Consider the following 17,347-nt stretch of genomic DNA (forward strand, 5'->3'; position numbering starts at 1 on the left):
GTATTTACCCCAAAGACTTGAAAACTTGTATCTGAAAAGATTTTTGGACATTGATGTTCACAGCAGCATTATTCACAGTGGCCAGGACATGGAAGCAACCGAAGTGTCCTAGGATAAATGATAGGCTAAAGAAGCTGTGATACATATATACAATGGGATATTAGCCATAAGAAGAGACGAAATACTGCCATTTGTGACAACATGGATGGGCTTTGAGATAATCATGCTAGGCGAAATAGCCCAGACAGAAAAAGTTGAAAATCACATGACATCACTTATATGTGGAATATAAACCTAAAAGCAACAAATGATCAGGACAAAGAAACAGAGACTCATGGACACTGAGTATAGATTAGTGGTTACCACAGCATAGCGGGTTGAGGGAGGGGGGAGGTAGACAGGGTAAAGGGGGTCAAATTTGCAGTGAGAGAAGGAAATCTAACTATGGGAGGTGAACACGCAGTGTAAATATATATATATATATGCCATATATATATATATATATATATATATATATATATATATATATATATGCCTTACTGTTAAAGTATACGGCTGAAACTTACTGGATTTCGTTAACCAATATCACCATAAAAAATAAATTAATTACTTAAAAAAAAAAGTGATCTCCTGCCCCTTACTCTTTTACACCAAACCCTTTACTCTCCCCAGAAGACTATAAAGTTTTGATAGGATGTCATAGCAGACATTCCAATGTATTTAAATACATATATATACACATGTGTATGAACATAATACATACACACATAATACATACACTTTTTAAACACATGCAAATGGAATTGACATACATCCTGTCTGTAACTTGTTTTTCTTATTTAATATGTCTTACAGCAATTTCTTCATTCTTTCTTAAAAACAGACTAGTCTATGAATTTACTATGATTTAAACATTCTCCTATTGATAAATAGTTGTCAATGTTTTTAAATAATAAAAGCAATGTGAAATTATGCTTCTATCTTAAGAAATTATATAAAGTACACAAAATAAATCTAAAACATAAAGAAGGAAATAACAAAAATAAGAACAGGAATGAAAGAAAAAAAAACAGTGGCTTATTGTTTAAATTTGCCAACTGTTTACTAGTACTGTACTGGCCAGTAGTATCAGAAGTACTGGCTACTGGAAGTACCATTGCTTTCTACTTTCTTGAATGCTCTACAGATGTCTAACATACCACCCAATTCTAAACCGAAACTTATAATTGGTTATTCAATTTTCTATAATAAGTTTAGAATAGGAAATCAGTACTTAATGTACTTTGACATTTTAAACCTGACAAATTAAAACTTAAAACATGGTTTACAAATAGACATCACACCCATAAAGGAAATAACAGAAACAATTAGTAATCTCTCTATGCTCTCTTCATAGAGATTTCAAAATAAATCTAAGGTTATACATAGGATGTGGGTTTTTCACTGGGAGTAGTATTACAGAAGGTTTGTGGTGTTAGAAGGGTCATGACACAATGCAGGTTGCTTAGTCTCAAATGCAAGTGTAAAGCTTACATTTAAAAAATATTTTAAATTATGCCCAGAGATAAAAATTTAACAAAAGGAGAGATTATGCTATATAAGGATATATTTAAGTTCTCTCTCCCTTGTAAAAGTTAATTTTCAAGACCATAGAAAGGCAACATCTTAACTGTTTTAAAGGTTAAATAATACTTTTTTTCAAGGCTATATTATGAAACTATGTTCAACGGTCACAGAGGCAACCATATTAACTTGCAGCAGGGGCCCGATTTCTAAACCTTATTTGATATCTTCGATTCATATATTAAAGCAAAATGTATGAAACAAATTATAACTACATATGAAATTATAGTAGAAGAAAATACAATATGACTAAATCTGTGATAGTTGATAAGTAAGCACTGTGATTAATCAACATAACCTTACTGAAGCATCAATAGCAACTTCTAAGTTTTACTAAGTTATTATTCACTTGTACTTTGCCCCAAGATAAATTAATCAGAATAGTAAATGTGGTAAATGGTAGCCTCTCTGTGACTTCAAGGTGACTCATTTGAAACATCTAAAAACAAATCATATGCATCTCATGTACTACTGGTAAGTTTCTAAAACAGTTTCCTGTAATTTAAAGTCATGAACACAAAAGTTTGAATATTCTTGAATATTCTTTATGTTTTAGTAACTAGAAGAAATAAAAGTACATAGAAACATTTTTAAGAAAACAGTAAGGTAAGTTGAAAAGGAAGAAGAAAATAAATCAAACTTTTCCTTAATGCTAAGACTGATTTAATTCCTTTTCAGAACACACATACCCACACACAATTTTTAAAGTAATGTTTCTTATAGGCTTTGCTAAATGCACACATGAAAAATCTGCATTTGTCCATGGTTCAAAAGCTGAAAATATTTCTTATAAATTATAGTGTAATTGGAAACGGATTAATTTTGTGACAAGTACTTAAAATTCCATATAATTCTGGGGGTTGTTAAAAACCACAGAATTATATAAACTATTTTTTTTATAACAGACTTTTTTAAAAGAAAAGTTTTAGATTTACAGAAGAATCAAGATGATAGAGCATTCCCATTTACCCACTGTACTTTCTCCCCTATTATTAACATCTTCCATTAGTATGGTCAATTTTTTACAATTAAGGTGTCAATATTGACATAGTTTTGCTAACTGAAGTCCACTGTTTATTCAGATTTCCTTAGTTTTTTTTCCTTTTAACCTAATATCCTTTTTCTGCTCTAGGATCTTATGCAGGATATCACATTATATGTAGTTGTCATGTATCTATAGCTTGCTCTTGGCTATGATAGTTCCTCAGACTGCTTGTTTTTGATGACCTTGACAGCTTTGAGGAATACTGGTCAAGCATTTTTGTAGGGTATTCCACTATCAAAATTTGATAATATCTGATATTTTTCTCATGGTAAGATGGGGGTTCTGGGAAGACCACAAAGGTAAAGTGCCCTTTTTATAACATCGTATCATAGGTACATACTCTTACAATGTGATTTGTAACTGTTGTTGACTTTAATCATCTGAGTAAGGTGGCGTTTGTCAGGTTTCTCCACTATAAAGTTACTCTTTTTTTCCTATTCTTTCCATACTGTACCCTACAAAGGAAAGTCACTATATGCATAGCCCACACTTATGGAGTAGGGATTTATGCTTCCCTTCCTTGAGGTCAGAGTATTTGGAATTCTTCTGCATAGAGATTTATCTCTCCCCCATTTACTAACTTATTCAATCATTATTTATATCATTATGGATTCATGGATATTTATTTTACATGTTCAGATATAATCCAATAATACTTTAAATACTGTTCCACTTTTGGTGATTGGGAGCTCTTTCAGTTGGCTCTTCTCTGTCACTTTAACATACTTCTATTAATGTGGGGTTTGTTTAGTTTTTGAGCACTTCTTTACTTTCTGGCATTACCATATACTCCGAGATCATTTTGTATATATCCTGTCCCAGTCTTGGAATCAGCTATTTCTCTGAAGAGCTCTGGTTTCTTTTTATTGGAAATGGTATTAGAAACCAAGATATGTGTGCTAAGTACACATAAACCAATTTTTAATAACACCCGGACAATCACTGATACTATGGTACTTAAGAGTCTAACCTTTCTTCACTAATTCTTCAGCTGCTACTGTGAGCTGGTTTGGGGTATCTGAATATCCTTCATTTCTAGATGTAGCAGTATCTTAAGAACTTTGAGATACTTAATCTCTTTATAATTTAAGTGCATAGTAAAGTTGGATGCCAAAGAATCATCTCTGAGCACGTTAGTAAAAAAAAAAATTAACTAAATTTTATAATACCTAATGACTAGATAGCAAGCTAAGTAAATTATTCTATATACCTACCTTCTTTTGTTGAGAATTAGTGTGAAGACTAGATAAGATTACAGAATAGCTATTTTTGTAATTTAAAAATGCTTTACAATTTAGGAAGATTGTTAAAGAAAAATAAAAAAACATTTTAATATTTAAGTAAGTTGTTCAAAACAGAAACTGTTGTGCTTCAAGGGGGGAAAATAATCTTCCAAAGAGAAGTTTGTTAGCCAAGAGTCGGCATATGAACTAACGCCTCTTGTAAAACTATTAATAAATTAGCTCAGGAAACTGGAAAGCACAAACTGATCACTGAGTTTCATAATAAACTCTATCATTTAGTAATGCCATGGTAATGTAACATTATCAAAATATGTAATATTTTAAAGTTCAATAGTAAAGATTTTATCACTTCCTCTCCATCTCTGTCAAAACTACATACTGATCTGGGCACACTGATTTAAACCTAAATCCTTCATTTTATGTCAGAACAGAATTTCGAGTGGGTGTTTTTAAGTCAAGAGTGGTTGGGGTATTGCCCATCTGAGGCATCCCTAGAGGTTATCTGCTGGGCAAATGAACAAAAGTGGGTAAATGTGACTGGGTACCAGGAAAAGAACAAAAAGTTGGATTTGAATAGCATTATTTTAAATGAAAAACTTTCCATTATTTATAACAAAGCAGGATTAATTTTACAGATGTGTTTAGCCCATAGCAACTTTTAATATGGTTATGACAAATTAACATACTTATTATAATAATCAAAATATAAACTCAATTCCAAGTTAAATATCAGAAAGCTTGAGTTCAATTCCCATCTACTTTCTTCAACTAAGCCAAAAACTTTTCTGTGTTTTGTTCCACCACCTGGAAAGTAGAGTTCTACTTGGTATTAATGTAAAAGTAAAGTGCTCAACTATTAAATAACATTTGGATCTCTATAATAAAGGTGGAAAATTCCGCTAAGTGAAGGAGGAAACAACTTGTAACCACCATTTCCTTGCATGTAAATACTATGAATTTTTACAAGCACTGTTTTCTGAATCAAGTGCAATTAAATCTTTTTAATGGGTTAATGTCATCTAACTGATCACTCATGCTTAAATTCTTCAATGATTTTTCCATCTTATGCAGAGAAAGGTCTAAATTCTTAGGTCTTACATAATGTGCCCTATTTACTTCTTGGACTTCCTCTACTTCCCCCTCTTACTCCACCCAGAGACCCTACTTAAAACATGCTCCTGGCCTTAGGCCCTTTGCCCTAACTAGGCCCCTTTCAGGAAATTTCCCCCTCCAAATCTGCATGCCTCCCCTGCTTCAAATCTCTGTTTACAGCCCCATCTAATGAGCCCCAATCCTCTCCCTTTCCTACATTTTTTTCTCCATTGTACCCATTATCCTCTAAATTATACATTTATTTATAATTTATTTTGTTCACCTGACTTCTCTCTCTACCAATAAGCTTGATGAGGAAAGGGATTGTTGTGTGTTTTGTTCACCAACGCTTCTAAACTATTTAGAATAGTGACTACACATAGTGGGTACTTCATAAATATTTCTTGAATTAAAACCAATATCCCATTCGAATTCATAATTTAATCTTCACATCTGGGCTTTTGTATGAGAAAGATTAAAATAGTGTGTGATGGTATAAGAGAGGAAGACTATAACAGAGTGTGTTAGAGGAGGAGAGACACAAGAAAATTGGCTGAGTTGGCATCATCAGGGAAACTGATCACATCAGGCCAAACTTAAGATGACCTTTGAAATAATAAGCAAGTTCAAAGGAGAAGAAAATAAAAACACAGAGTGAATTAGATGACAGGCCTGATAGACTCTTAACTAGTTTATTATGGCTCAAGTAGAGGTATACACTGAGAAAAGTAGAAAATGAAGCTGGAAAGGGAGGCAAAAACCAGAGCAGGAAGGAGAGAACCAGAACTTGAACTTTGTCCTGAAAGCCATGGAAAACTACTAAAAGATTAGGTGATGAACAGGAACTAGTAGTTAACTTCAATGATGTAAGAAGCAACGTTATAGAAGTTATTTAAAAAATCTATAAAACCACCATGACAGTATTTTTAATACTCAAGATAAAACATTTCTTTTGAATCTTGGGAAGAATTTAAGTTACAGAGTGCATTCTCATGCAAACAACAAAATTTCATTTTTAAATCTTCACTATGCCTCAGTCTCAACTATAAAATTAGGATATTAACAATACTTACTGTCATACAATTGTTCTGAAGATTAAATAAGTGAATATACCTAAGTGGCTAAGAACACTGCCTCATACATTTTGAGAAATCAATGACGTTAATATTTTTATTAGTAGTATCCTTGAAGAATTAAAGTTACAAATAATAAGGCCTATATTCCCCCAAATTAAAAAATACCTAAAAAATAAAAAGTTAAAATAGGGCTTATAGTGGATGTAAATAAGCTCACTCAGGTATATATTTTAATAAAAACAAAAAAACCACAGCAATTCTTATTTTCAAACTATGTATAATTCTTGCAAAGAGGTAAATTCATTATTTGGGGTGGGTAAAAACTGTCTTAAAGGGAACTCAAATACTTTCTGCACTTTCCAGTTTGGTTGTAATTTTTGGAATCCCCTAAGACATTGAGTGAGATTTTTTATATGAGGTCATCTATGAGCTGTTTTTCTGGAGGGGAGGGGGGAAAGCATTATTATAAAGAAAATTAAGTATATTACAGATGTATTTATCTCAGAACAATAACATGTGAAAGATTGTGAATTTTAAATCATAAGTGTCAAGTTAACTGAATTTTCAGAAACAAATTTAATAAACTTCAGCCTCATAAGTATATGTACTACAGAATGCTACAGCATTTATAAAAATAAGTATTTCTTTATCTAATGTATTTCCACATCTATATCTGCTTTTATAAAAGTGTAATTTTCATAACTACATTTAAAAAGCAATATTTAATTATACCAAATAACAGATTACATAATGATATAACTTATTAAATGAAGAGTTTGGAACATTTTATTCACAAGAGAACAACAGTAATTAGAAGGGTTGATCTGAAGAGACTTGAAGTATGAAAGTGTTTGACTAAGTTCAGTTCTCCCCCTAGTGGAATGTGAAAGTGCTCTAAGATATTTCCTTGACTAAGAATAACCTAAAATGTATTATTCTTAGAATTGAAAAAGGAGTTTCAGATTTCACAACAAGATCTATTTATGGATCTTAATCTGCATAAAATAATAAATGAGTAGAAGTTGAATCATTAAGATGTTTACTGAAAACACATTTACTAAGTATATTAATAGCAAGTTAGCTAAGGAGAAATCCTTAAGCAGAAATACCTCAAAAGCAGAGAAGAGGATACAGAAAAATACATCATTTATGAAGACATGGCAATGTGTAGAATGGTACAAAGTTTTGAAAAAATGTGGAAATGTGAAAAGACAGTCTATGTGTGTAGGGTGTGGGTAGGGAAGATGGGGAGGTAATGGTGAGAGATAAAGCTAGAAATGCAGGTTTGGGCAATAATGAAAAGGTAAGCATTTTATGCTGAAGAGTTTTTATGTGATTTAGTAGATAAAAGGCAGTCAATAAAAGTTTTTATGTTTTAGAAAGATAACTCTGGTAGTTTTGTGAAAGAGCTGAGGCTGGAGAAAAAGATATTAGATAGGAAGTTACTACGATAGTTGAGGGGCTGGGAGATGAATTAAGGGAGTGGCAGGGGGAATAGAAAGGCTAGGAAAGATTTTTAAAAATGTTTCTGAAATGATTAAAATTATCTTTGATTTAGTTTTAGATTTACTCAAGACTTTCATCTTTTTTGAAGGAATTGAAGAGTTGGACAACACACTTTAATCCGTATGAATTATTAAGAATTTTCTGAAGGCAAATCTACAAGAGTAGATGAGCAGGTAAAATGTTGGTAGAAATGTTAACCAGCATAAGCACTTTGTAAAACAACTGGATATTGTCTAGTAAAGTTGAAAATTTCCACACTCTGTGTAACAGCCCTGGTATACTCAGCAGAGGATAAGAAAAGCATATGCAAAGTTCCTACTAGGTTGAATAATTCAATAGTAGATGATACCACTGAGATATAAAAGAAGAAAAAAAAATTTGGCTTGGAATAGGAACCTGTGTGATTTTAAACATGTTGGATTTAAATGTCTGTACAATTTGCAGGTGGAGCTGTCTACTGTCCATTAAAACTACTGGTCTGTCTATTCATCAAAAGACACAATAAATTTAAAAGTAAACAACAAAGAAGTCACAGACTGACAGTAGATATTTGCAAAACATAACATCAATATTAAAGAACTACAAATCCGTTAAGAAAAAGACAACCCAATAGAAAAATATACACAAAAGAATTTAAAAGACACTTTACAAAAGAGGAAATCCAAATGGCCAAATTCATTAGTAATCAGGTCAATGGAAATTAAAACCATGATGAAATATCACTACATACCCACTAGAATGGCACAAATTATAACATCTGACACCACTAAGTGTTGGGGGAGGATGTGGAACAAGAACTTTCACATGCTGCTGTTGGGAGCTTAATCTGGTACAAACACTTTGGAAAATAGAGTTGAAGATTTGCATGCTCTATGACCCAGCCATTCCACACCTTGGTATACATGCTAGAGAAACTTGTGTACATCTGATAACTATAGTTATAGCACAAGATTGCTTATAACAGCATTGCTCATAATAGTTCCAATCTAGAAATTCCCAAATGACAACTAATACTAGAATGAATATATTGTAATGAATTTTTAAAATGAAACATGTATAACAATAAAAATGAATTACTAAAATAATGTTTAATTATGGGTGGTGAACACGCAATGCAATATATATTTGACTTACTGTTGAATTGTACACTTCAAACTTATTGAATTTTGTCAATCAATGTCACCTCCCAAAAAATAAATTAAAGATAAATAAACAAATAAATAATGTTGAACAAAGAAAGAAGAGACAAAAATAAAAATATCCAATATGACTATACAAAATTCAGAAATGGGGAAAACTAAACTATGTGGATCAGAGATGGAAACAAGGATGACACAACTATAAGGAGTTTTATGGTAATCATCATAAATTTTATGATTATCATAAAATTAACATAAAATTCAGAGTAAGAGAGTAAGGTGTAATTGGGTAGAATTCTGGGGTACAAGCAACATTCTTTACAGTGGTCATATGTGTAATGTTTTCATATATATTATAATTTTGCCTTATTTATGCACTTCTCTGTATATTACATTAATAATTTTTTTTAAAGTTTTAAAAAATTACTGACTGGGGGAACACTCTAGAGCTGAAGCTCTATGGGATTCACTGTTGTAAAGATGGCTCCTAAAGACATGTAAGAGAGACTCGTCATTTGAATAGTTTATAAAAAGCCAAAAAATCAAGTTCTCAGAATACAAACATTCAGAATTGATAGAGAAGACAGAAAACAACATTTAAACAAAAAAGAATAGGGTCAAAAGTTAGAAGTGTTAGGAAAGCCAAGGAAGGAGAGAATGCAGAAGATCAAGTGGTCAAAAATGACGTATGAGATAAGCTCAAGCAGGATAAATACTGAAAAAATGCCAATGAATTTGGCAATTAGGATTCCAGTGATCACTTAAACCAAGTGCCATTTGATGTTAGCATACTGTCACTGATAGTAAAAATTTCATGATTTTCTTTGGTTTTTCAAAAATGACATGATATATTTTAAACAAAATATTCATCATACTAAGTTCTTCATTTTAGTAAGGATTTCAGAATCAACAAAAAGATTTAAACCTTGCTATTTTGTGACTAAGATATATAGAAATGTGGCAAAACTATAATTTTCTTGATGTTAGGAAAGTACAGACTAAAGTAGAATTGCATGACAGTATGATTTAAATAGCTGATTACAAATACATTATGCATGTCTGACGTTTTTCTAAATATGTGCTACTCTGTGGAAATATTATCAACAGAACATAAAGGATACTGTTTTGTAAACTTATATAATTATAATGAATTGTGATAACATATTTACCAAGATCAAGAGATGAGGTTATAATATGTAAATCTTAGAAATTAACTGAATTTTGAATTGAAATTTAAGGACAGAAGGACCTTTCAGGTGGGAAAAAATTCTAAATGTTGCAAGGAAAACTGTATTTATGATTTGGAATAGAACATAATAAAAAATGTGAAAGAAATAAGATTTTAAACATAATGCTTTGCCCATATTGGAAATGTATTATCTTATATTGTACAATAAGAAGCAGGACATAAGTAGTGACATAACATTTATTTTTAAAGCTTTAAATTTTCTTTTGAAAATAGCTTTGACAATACAGACATATGATAAATTGTCATTCAAAAATGGACTTGGAACACAGGCAAAAAAGAAAAAAATAGGTAAATTTGATGTCAAAAATATTAAATACCTGTATATCAAAAGGCAATAACAACAAAGCAAAAAGGCAACCCAAGGAACGGGAGAAAATATTTGTAAACCATATTTCTGATAAGAGATTGACATTGAGAATATTCTATAAGGAACTTCTAAAATTCAAGAACAACTTGATTAAAAAATAGGCAAAGGACTTGCATAGACCTATCTCTAAAGAAGATATATTAAAGGCAAATAAGCACATAAAAAGATGCTCAACATCACTGATCTTTAGGGAAATGCAAATCAAAACCACAATGAGATACCACTTCACACCTGTTATGATGGCTATTACTAAAAAAAAGAAAATTAATAAGTGTTGGTGAGGATGTGAAGAAACTGAGACCCTTGTGCTTTGCTAGTAGGAATGTAAAGAAAATAGTGCAGCTGCAGTGGAAAACAGTATAGCAATTCTTCAAAAAATTAAACATAGAATTACCACATGATCCAGCAATTCCACTTACGGGACTACACCCCAAAGAAATGAAAGCAGGGACTCAAACGGATATTTGTACACCATGTTCATAGCAGCATTATTCACAACAGCCAAAAGGCGGAAATAACCCAAATGTTCATCAACAGATAAATGAATAAACAAAATGTGGCATACACATACAATGCAATATTATTCAGTCTTAAAATGGAAGAAAATTCTGACACATATTACAACTTGAATGAACCTTGATGACATTGTGCTAAATAAAACACACCATCACAAAAAGACAAATACTGTGTGATTTTGCTTATATGAGGTACCCAAAGTAGTCAAATTCAGAGACAGAAAGTAGAATGGAGGTGCTAGGGGAAGAGAATGGGAAGTTGTTGTTTAATGGATGTAGAGCTTCAGTTGTGCAAGATGAAAAGAGTTCTAGAGATTGACTGCACAACACTGTGAATGTACTAATGTCATAGAACTTGGACACTTTAAAATGGAAAACACGTTATGTGTACTTTACCACAATAAAAAGAATGGACTTGGAAATGAGTAAGTTTTGAAAATAGGATCGCAGTCATCAAGATAAGGATATAAGTCACTATTTAGGTACAGAGGGAAGAGGAGGCTATTTATTTATATACATAATTATTTTCATATGGTACCTGGATTTCAAGTTCAGCAATGTGCTGCCGTAGTTCAGCCACAGCAGCTATGCTATCTGCTTCCCGGAGTCTAACAGCCATCACTTCTTCCTTGTTCTAGGGTGGCAAACAAAATAAACCAATAATAAACCATATAATAAACCAAACTAATAATAAACAATAAAACATAGTTGAAATCTGTCTCAAAATTTAGAAAATAACAAATAAACCCATGATTAAATGAGGAAAAAAGCCATTATTTCCTGAACCTGATATGAAGAATACAGAATAGCATTCCATCTTTAAATATTAAAAAATACCACTCATCAATATTGCCCAAATTTTTACAATTAAAAATTAACTTAAAATTATTAGGGACTGTGAAAGCTGTTAATTTAATTGCAAGAACAATTACTGAGAACCTTTAACACATAAGTAACTAGGAAAACAAACTAACAAAGAATATGGATACTAATACAGTATGTTAATGAATATTTACATTATACTACAAATAATAAATATTAATTACATTACAATTCTGCATAAATGTATCTCTACCACCTCAAAACTTCACAAAGGAAAAACTCTTAAACCATGTTTTATAATATTCATGCTAAATAATATTGATCCAGAAATAACAAAATATGAAGAAAATATGGTAGAGAAAAATGGGATATACAAAAATATTTGCTCCTCCATTAACTTCAATTGAAATTTACCAATCACTTAGTAGCAAAAATGTTTAACATGGTGACCATCCAAGAAATTTAGCACCTAACAGTAATATATAATATCAAAATTTTAAAAAATATTAAATGTAGTAAAAGTATAACAATTAAGCTTCTAAATAAAAATTTATATCCTTGTACCTCAGATATGATATTGGTACTTCACTTCAAGCAAGTACTGCTTTAAATACTTTGCAAATGTGCATATGGCCAGAACATGTAATTTCTGTACCCAGTGTTGTGCTGATAAACATTTAACAACTAATTCTCAGGTAGAGGTGTTCATGCATGCACGTGTGTGCATATGTGTGTATTTGTACACACGTGTGTTTATGTAATTTTATTATAATTTATATATATTTTATAATAAACTGATATAAAGGATGTACAGTTTGAAACATACATATGATAAGATATTCAATACTCATTATTGTAAATTCTATCTAGTCAATATATTCTCACAAAATGCTTTCATTTATTTCTGCAAACTCTGCATCCATAAGCTACCTATGGCTGAAACTGAGGAATAAGAATTTTTGTTTATGGTAGAAGATGAAAGGGAAATAAAGACTTATGTTAGAATTTCACTTATTTGTCAATGATGGGAGCAAGTTTTTTGCTGATCAGATAATAGTAACTAAATGTAAGAAAATTTCCTTAATATTTTGTGCTATTTACAATGTAAAGTCTGAAGATACAACACATTCTTAAGCTTTACTCTGCATTATTAATTTAGAATAGAGTCAAAAACTTTTCCTTAAATGGCCAGATAGTAAATATTTTATTTTTATTTTATTATTATTTTTTTATACCTACAACACCTGGTCTTCCTAGGTGGTCTCCCATCCAACCCTGCTTAGCTTCTGGGATCAGATGGGATTGGGTGTGTTCAGGGTGGCACGGCCGTAGAGACAGTAAATATTTTAGACCCGAGAGCCATACAGTCTATCATAACTACTCTACGTGCCACTGGAGTGTGAAAGATGCCTTAGACAGCACATAAATAAGTGAACAAGGCTGTATTCCAATAAAACTTTATTTACAAAAACAGGCAGCCAGGTATATTTGAGCTATGTGCTAGTTTGCCGACTCCTGGTCTAGATAATCAACAAAACAATAAATCGAGCCCTGATATGTAGTTTGCCAATTTATGTCATACAAATATTTCTACCATGGTTTCTTTTAAGCTGTCAACATAACATAACTGAAATACTGAGTTGGGAAGAAATACGTAGTAGCACACTATGGTATTTCCACCATACTGCTAAAACAGGTATAAATAACCTCAAAAGCATGGATAATAGTAAAATGCAAAAATAATCAGGAAGTGATGAAATCTGACTGTTTATTACCTTTGCTCTACCATAATTATGTTATATAACAATTTTATATGGCTGCTTAATAACTGTGTCACAAAATTCCTGAAAATTTAAGAAATGGTTCTTAGAGCCCTTTATTAGTTGGCTCTCGTACACCAGTGTCTATGTTTAATAAAACTCAAATCTTGTCTTGTTGCTCCCTTATTTTAAACACTTTAATGGCACTCCTCAAATCTTGAGTTAATGTTCCAGATCCTTAAACTGGTGTCTAAGACTCTGTAGGATTTGGATCTAGGTTCATGTCTTAGCAGTATTCTTCTCTAGGCTCACCTCCAGCTAGAATGAACTTCTTTCAGTTCAAACAACATGTTCTTTCTCACTTCTAATCTTCGCAAAAGCTATTCCCTTTACCTACTGAACTCTGTTACCTTTCCTTGACTAACTCCTACATATCCTTAAGAACCACTTAGCTAAGCTGCTCCTGAATTTGAACCACAGAGACTCTGGGATATTAGTGCTTATTAGTTTTAGAGGTAATGTGTTAAATAGCAATAGATAACTAATACATTTATAATCTACTAATTTTAGTTACCATGCATAAAAATTTTATTAAGTACAAAACCAAAAATATAGGCATCAATTTCCCCCTAATCTTCTCGCCCTCAAATCTAATCATCGAGTCTTACCATTCTCTAGAAAAATAGATCTTGAATTGACATATTTCTCTTTAGCTTCACTGCCAATTCCTGAGACCAAAGCTAGCAACTCTGTCCTCAAATCTCTCTCCCATTCCACCTTAAAACCAGTTCCACACACAGTGGCATCTGGTCCTTTACAAAAAAATAATTATAGTAATTGCTAAAACAACATCCCCTAATAAATGCTAAAATTAGTTGCTGAAACTTTAAGGATATTTGCACAGCCTCAAAACAGTTCCCATTGAATATATAATTACTGTGGTATTTTTAAGATATGTCCACAAATCCTTTGAGACTCTTTCCTTCAGGAGTTGTAGCTTAAAGCCCACCTTGAACCATGGACTGGACTTAACACCTTGCTTGCAATGAACAGAGTCTGAGAGGAAAGCACTTTGCAGTGGAGAAAGCTGGTAGACACCAGCTTAATCAAATGACCAAGGTTAACAGCACTAGAAGTAATATATATCAATACAATATGCCTCATGATAATATGATATGCTGAGAAAGACACTTCATCTCTGTATTCTTTCCTAAAATACCTTGGTCTAAGCATGAGAAAACATCAGATGATGCCAAATTGTGAGACATTCTACAAAAATACCTGACCAGTATTCTTCAATAGTCAATGTAATGAAAGATAAGAAAACACTGAGAAACTGTTACAGATCAGAGGAGAATGAGACACAATGGGGGAAATGTGAATAAAGTCTGTAGTTTAGTGATAACATTGTACCAATGTTTATTTCTTACTACTGATAAATGTACGATGGTTATATAAGACGTTAAAATTAGGAGGGGCTAATTAAAGAGTATATGAGGATTCTCTTTTCTACCTTTGCCACTTTTCTTTAAACATAAAATTATTTCAAAATCAAAAGTAAAAAAATCTGAAGCAAATATAGTAAAACAGAAAAAAAACCATGTTGCTTTCTCACTTAAAACCTTTCATTGGCTTCTCAGAGTAGTTATAAGTGAAACCCAAACTTATTACCATGGGCTATAAAAATTTACATGGCAGTAAGAAGTGGAGACTCAGCCTACCTCCCTGGCTTTATTCTAGTAAGCCTTTCATTATATACAAGGCTCAGCAACCAATGTCTCTCCTACTTTTGGGTCTTGAACTCTGTGACTCTTTTCATGCAAGGATCGTCCCCCAGCTCTTCAAAAGGCTGATTCTTACTCTTTAGGTCCCAGCTCTGAAACCATCTTCTTGCACTCAATCTTTATTACCACTTCCCCTTAACTCCCATTCTACAGTATACCATTAGTAATAATCTTATCTGTTTTTTACTTATTGCCTCACTAAACATTATGCTCACCTTCACTACTGTATCCACAGTGCCTATGAGAGTAACTGACAAAGAGAAGACACCTAAATATTTGATAAATATATAAGTAGGTGCTATCACTTTTTGAAACCTCCTAATTTAACCTCCTCTCCATCTCTTTGAGAATCACTGTCCTAGAATACATAAATTACAACTAACTAAAATGAAAAGATTTGCCTACACACTTTGTACGTAACACAATGAAGAAAAAGAAACCATCATGCCTACTGGTCAGAGTACAAAATGGTACAATCCTAAGGAGGACAATTTGACAAAATCTATGAAAAGCAAAAATGTTACTTATCCTTTGTCCAAACAATAAAATTTACAGGAATTTATCCCATAGAAAGTGTGGATATACTTCTATACATCTGAAATTATGTATGTGCAATGTTATTCACCATACTCTGCTTGTAGTAGCAAAACTGGGAACAGCCCACATGCCTATGAACAAGGGCCCAGTAAAGTATCCTATAGCACATCCATTCGATAGAAAACGGTGTACCTTAAAACTAATGAGAGGACTCTTTAAGGACTGATATTTAAGATTCTACAAAATATATGACAAAAACAAAAAGCAAATCATATAGTATGCTAACTTTCATGTAAGAATGTAAGAAGAAAAATTATGCACTTTTATTTGTTCGTATTTGCTTAAAAGAAATTCTAAAAGGAAATATCAGAAAATAATAAAAGCATTACCTGAAAAAAATAAAGTGTATGTGGTAGGGCCAGGAAGGGAATGAGACAGAATAATATTAATATTCTGTTATAATAATATTATTATAATAATATTAATACTATTATAACAGGAGTGTTATAATATTATAATTATAGCAAAATACTTTGATTGATTTTCCTCACTTAACAGTATTTATTACACAATTTCACAAGTTTGTATAGAAATTAATACAACTTTTCTCATGGATATATATAGATATAGATATGTGTATTTATATCTATATCTATATCTATCTATATATACATAGAGAGACGTAGAACTAGAGAATATAAAATATTTCTATAATCTTCAAATTTAGATTTATGATTTATGTAGAAAATCCCGCAATCTCATTCCTCAAGTCTTGGGATCCAGGTGTATTATGGAATGTCAAATTTTTTAGATTTTAGAATAGTAATAAGGTTAATAAACCATATATTAGTTTTTTTCAGTGAGATCTCAGGCAGCATCCATAATGAAATTGTATATTTTGATGCTCAACACAATGAAGCAGTTAAGTATAAATACCCATACAAGTGGGCTAAATAAAAATAATAAATGGCTATATATTAATTCAAATCAGGTTTTACTTCCAGATGAATTTGGACCATCGACTTGTACTATTTCATCTTTAAGTGGGATATTCAAATTCAGTTACGGAGGGAAAATAAAGTTAATATTAAAACAGCATCCTGACATTTTATATAAATGAAAAATAAAATGAACTTTAATAATTACTTATCACCAAATCATAAGCTATAGTTATATAAAACTAAATAAAAATGAATCGAAGTTACTTCATGGAAGGGCTAACTTCCTTGAAAGTTAGATTTGTTCCTGAATTATTCCAATATAACAAGGTAAAATAAATACAATTAATCAGAATGTACTAGATGCTAGAGTGACAATACACTGGTCATTTTTAAAATCTGCAAAGGCATTATAAAAAAATTAAATAAATCAATATACAGCTTAAACACAGGGGAGATATGAGTCAGCATCTGTAATATATTTCACAGCTGTATTAATCAACAATTAAAAAATCTTTTAAATCTCAAAACAGTTCTTTAAATTCTCTAAAATTTTGAGACTGAGCCCATTGCTTAGATAAATTCAAAGAGAACAATTATTTCTATCAGTAAACTCCCCAAATATTTATTTCCCAAGAACACTTTACCTT

At 31.6% G+C, this 17,347-nt stretch overlaps 1 protein-coding gene across 6 annotated transcripts in view; it reads right to left on the reverse strand.

Moving 5' to 3' along the window:
- EVI5 (ecotropic viral integration site 5) overlaps window positions 1–17,347 on the reverse strand; it is a 197,672-nt gene that overhangs the window by 43,490 nt on the left and 136,835 nt on the right. For all 6 annotated transcript variants that reach the window (XM_036236430.1, XM_036236426.1, XM_036236431.1 and 3 more), the window contains one exon: window positions 11,395–11,490. In XM_036236430.1, coding sequence (XP_036092323.1) covers window positions 11,395–11,490 — 96 coding nt within the window. The remainder of the gene's footprint in view (window positions 1–11,394; window positions 11,491–17,347) is intronic.

The sequence above is a fragment of the Rousettus aegyptiacus genome, unplaced genomic scaffold (genome assembly GCF_014176215.1).
Source record: "Rousettus aegyptiacus isolate mRouAeg1 unplaced genomic scaffold, mRouAeg1.p scaffold_m13_p_1, whole genome shotgun sequence".
NCBI classification, from domain to species: Eukaryota; Metazoa; Chordata; class Mammalia; order Chiroptera; family Pteropodidae; genus Rousettus; species Rousettus aegyptiacus.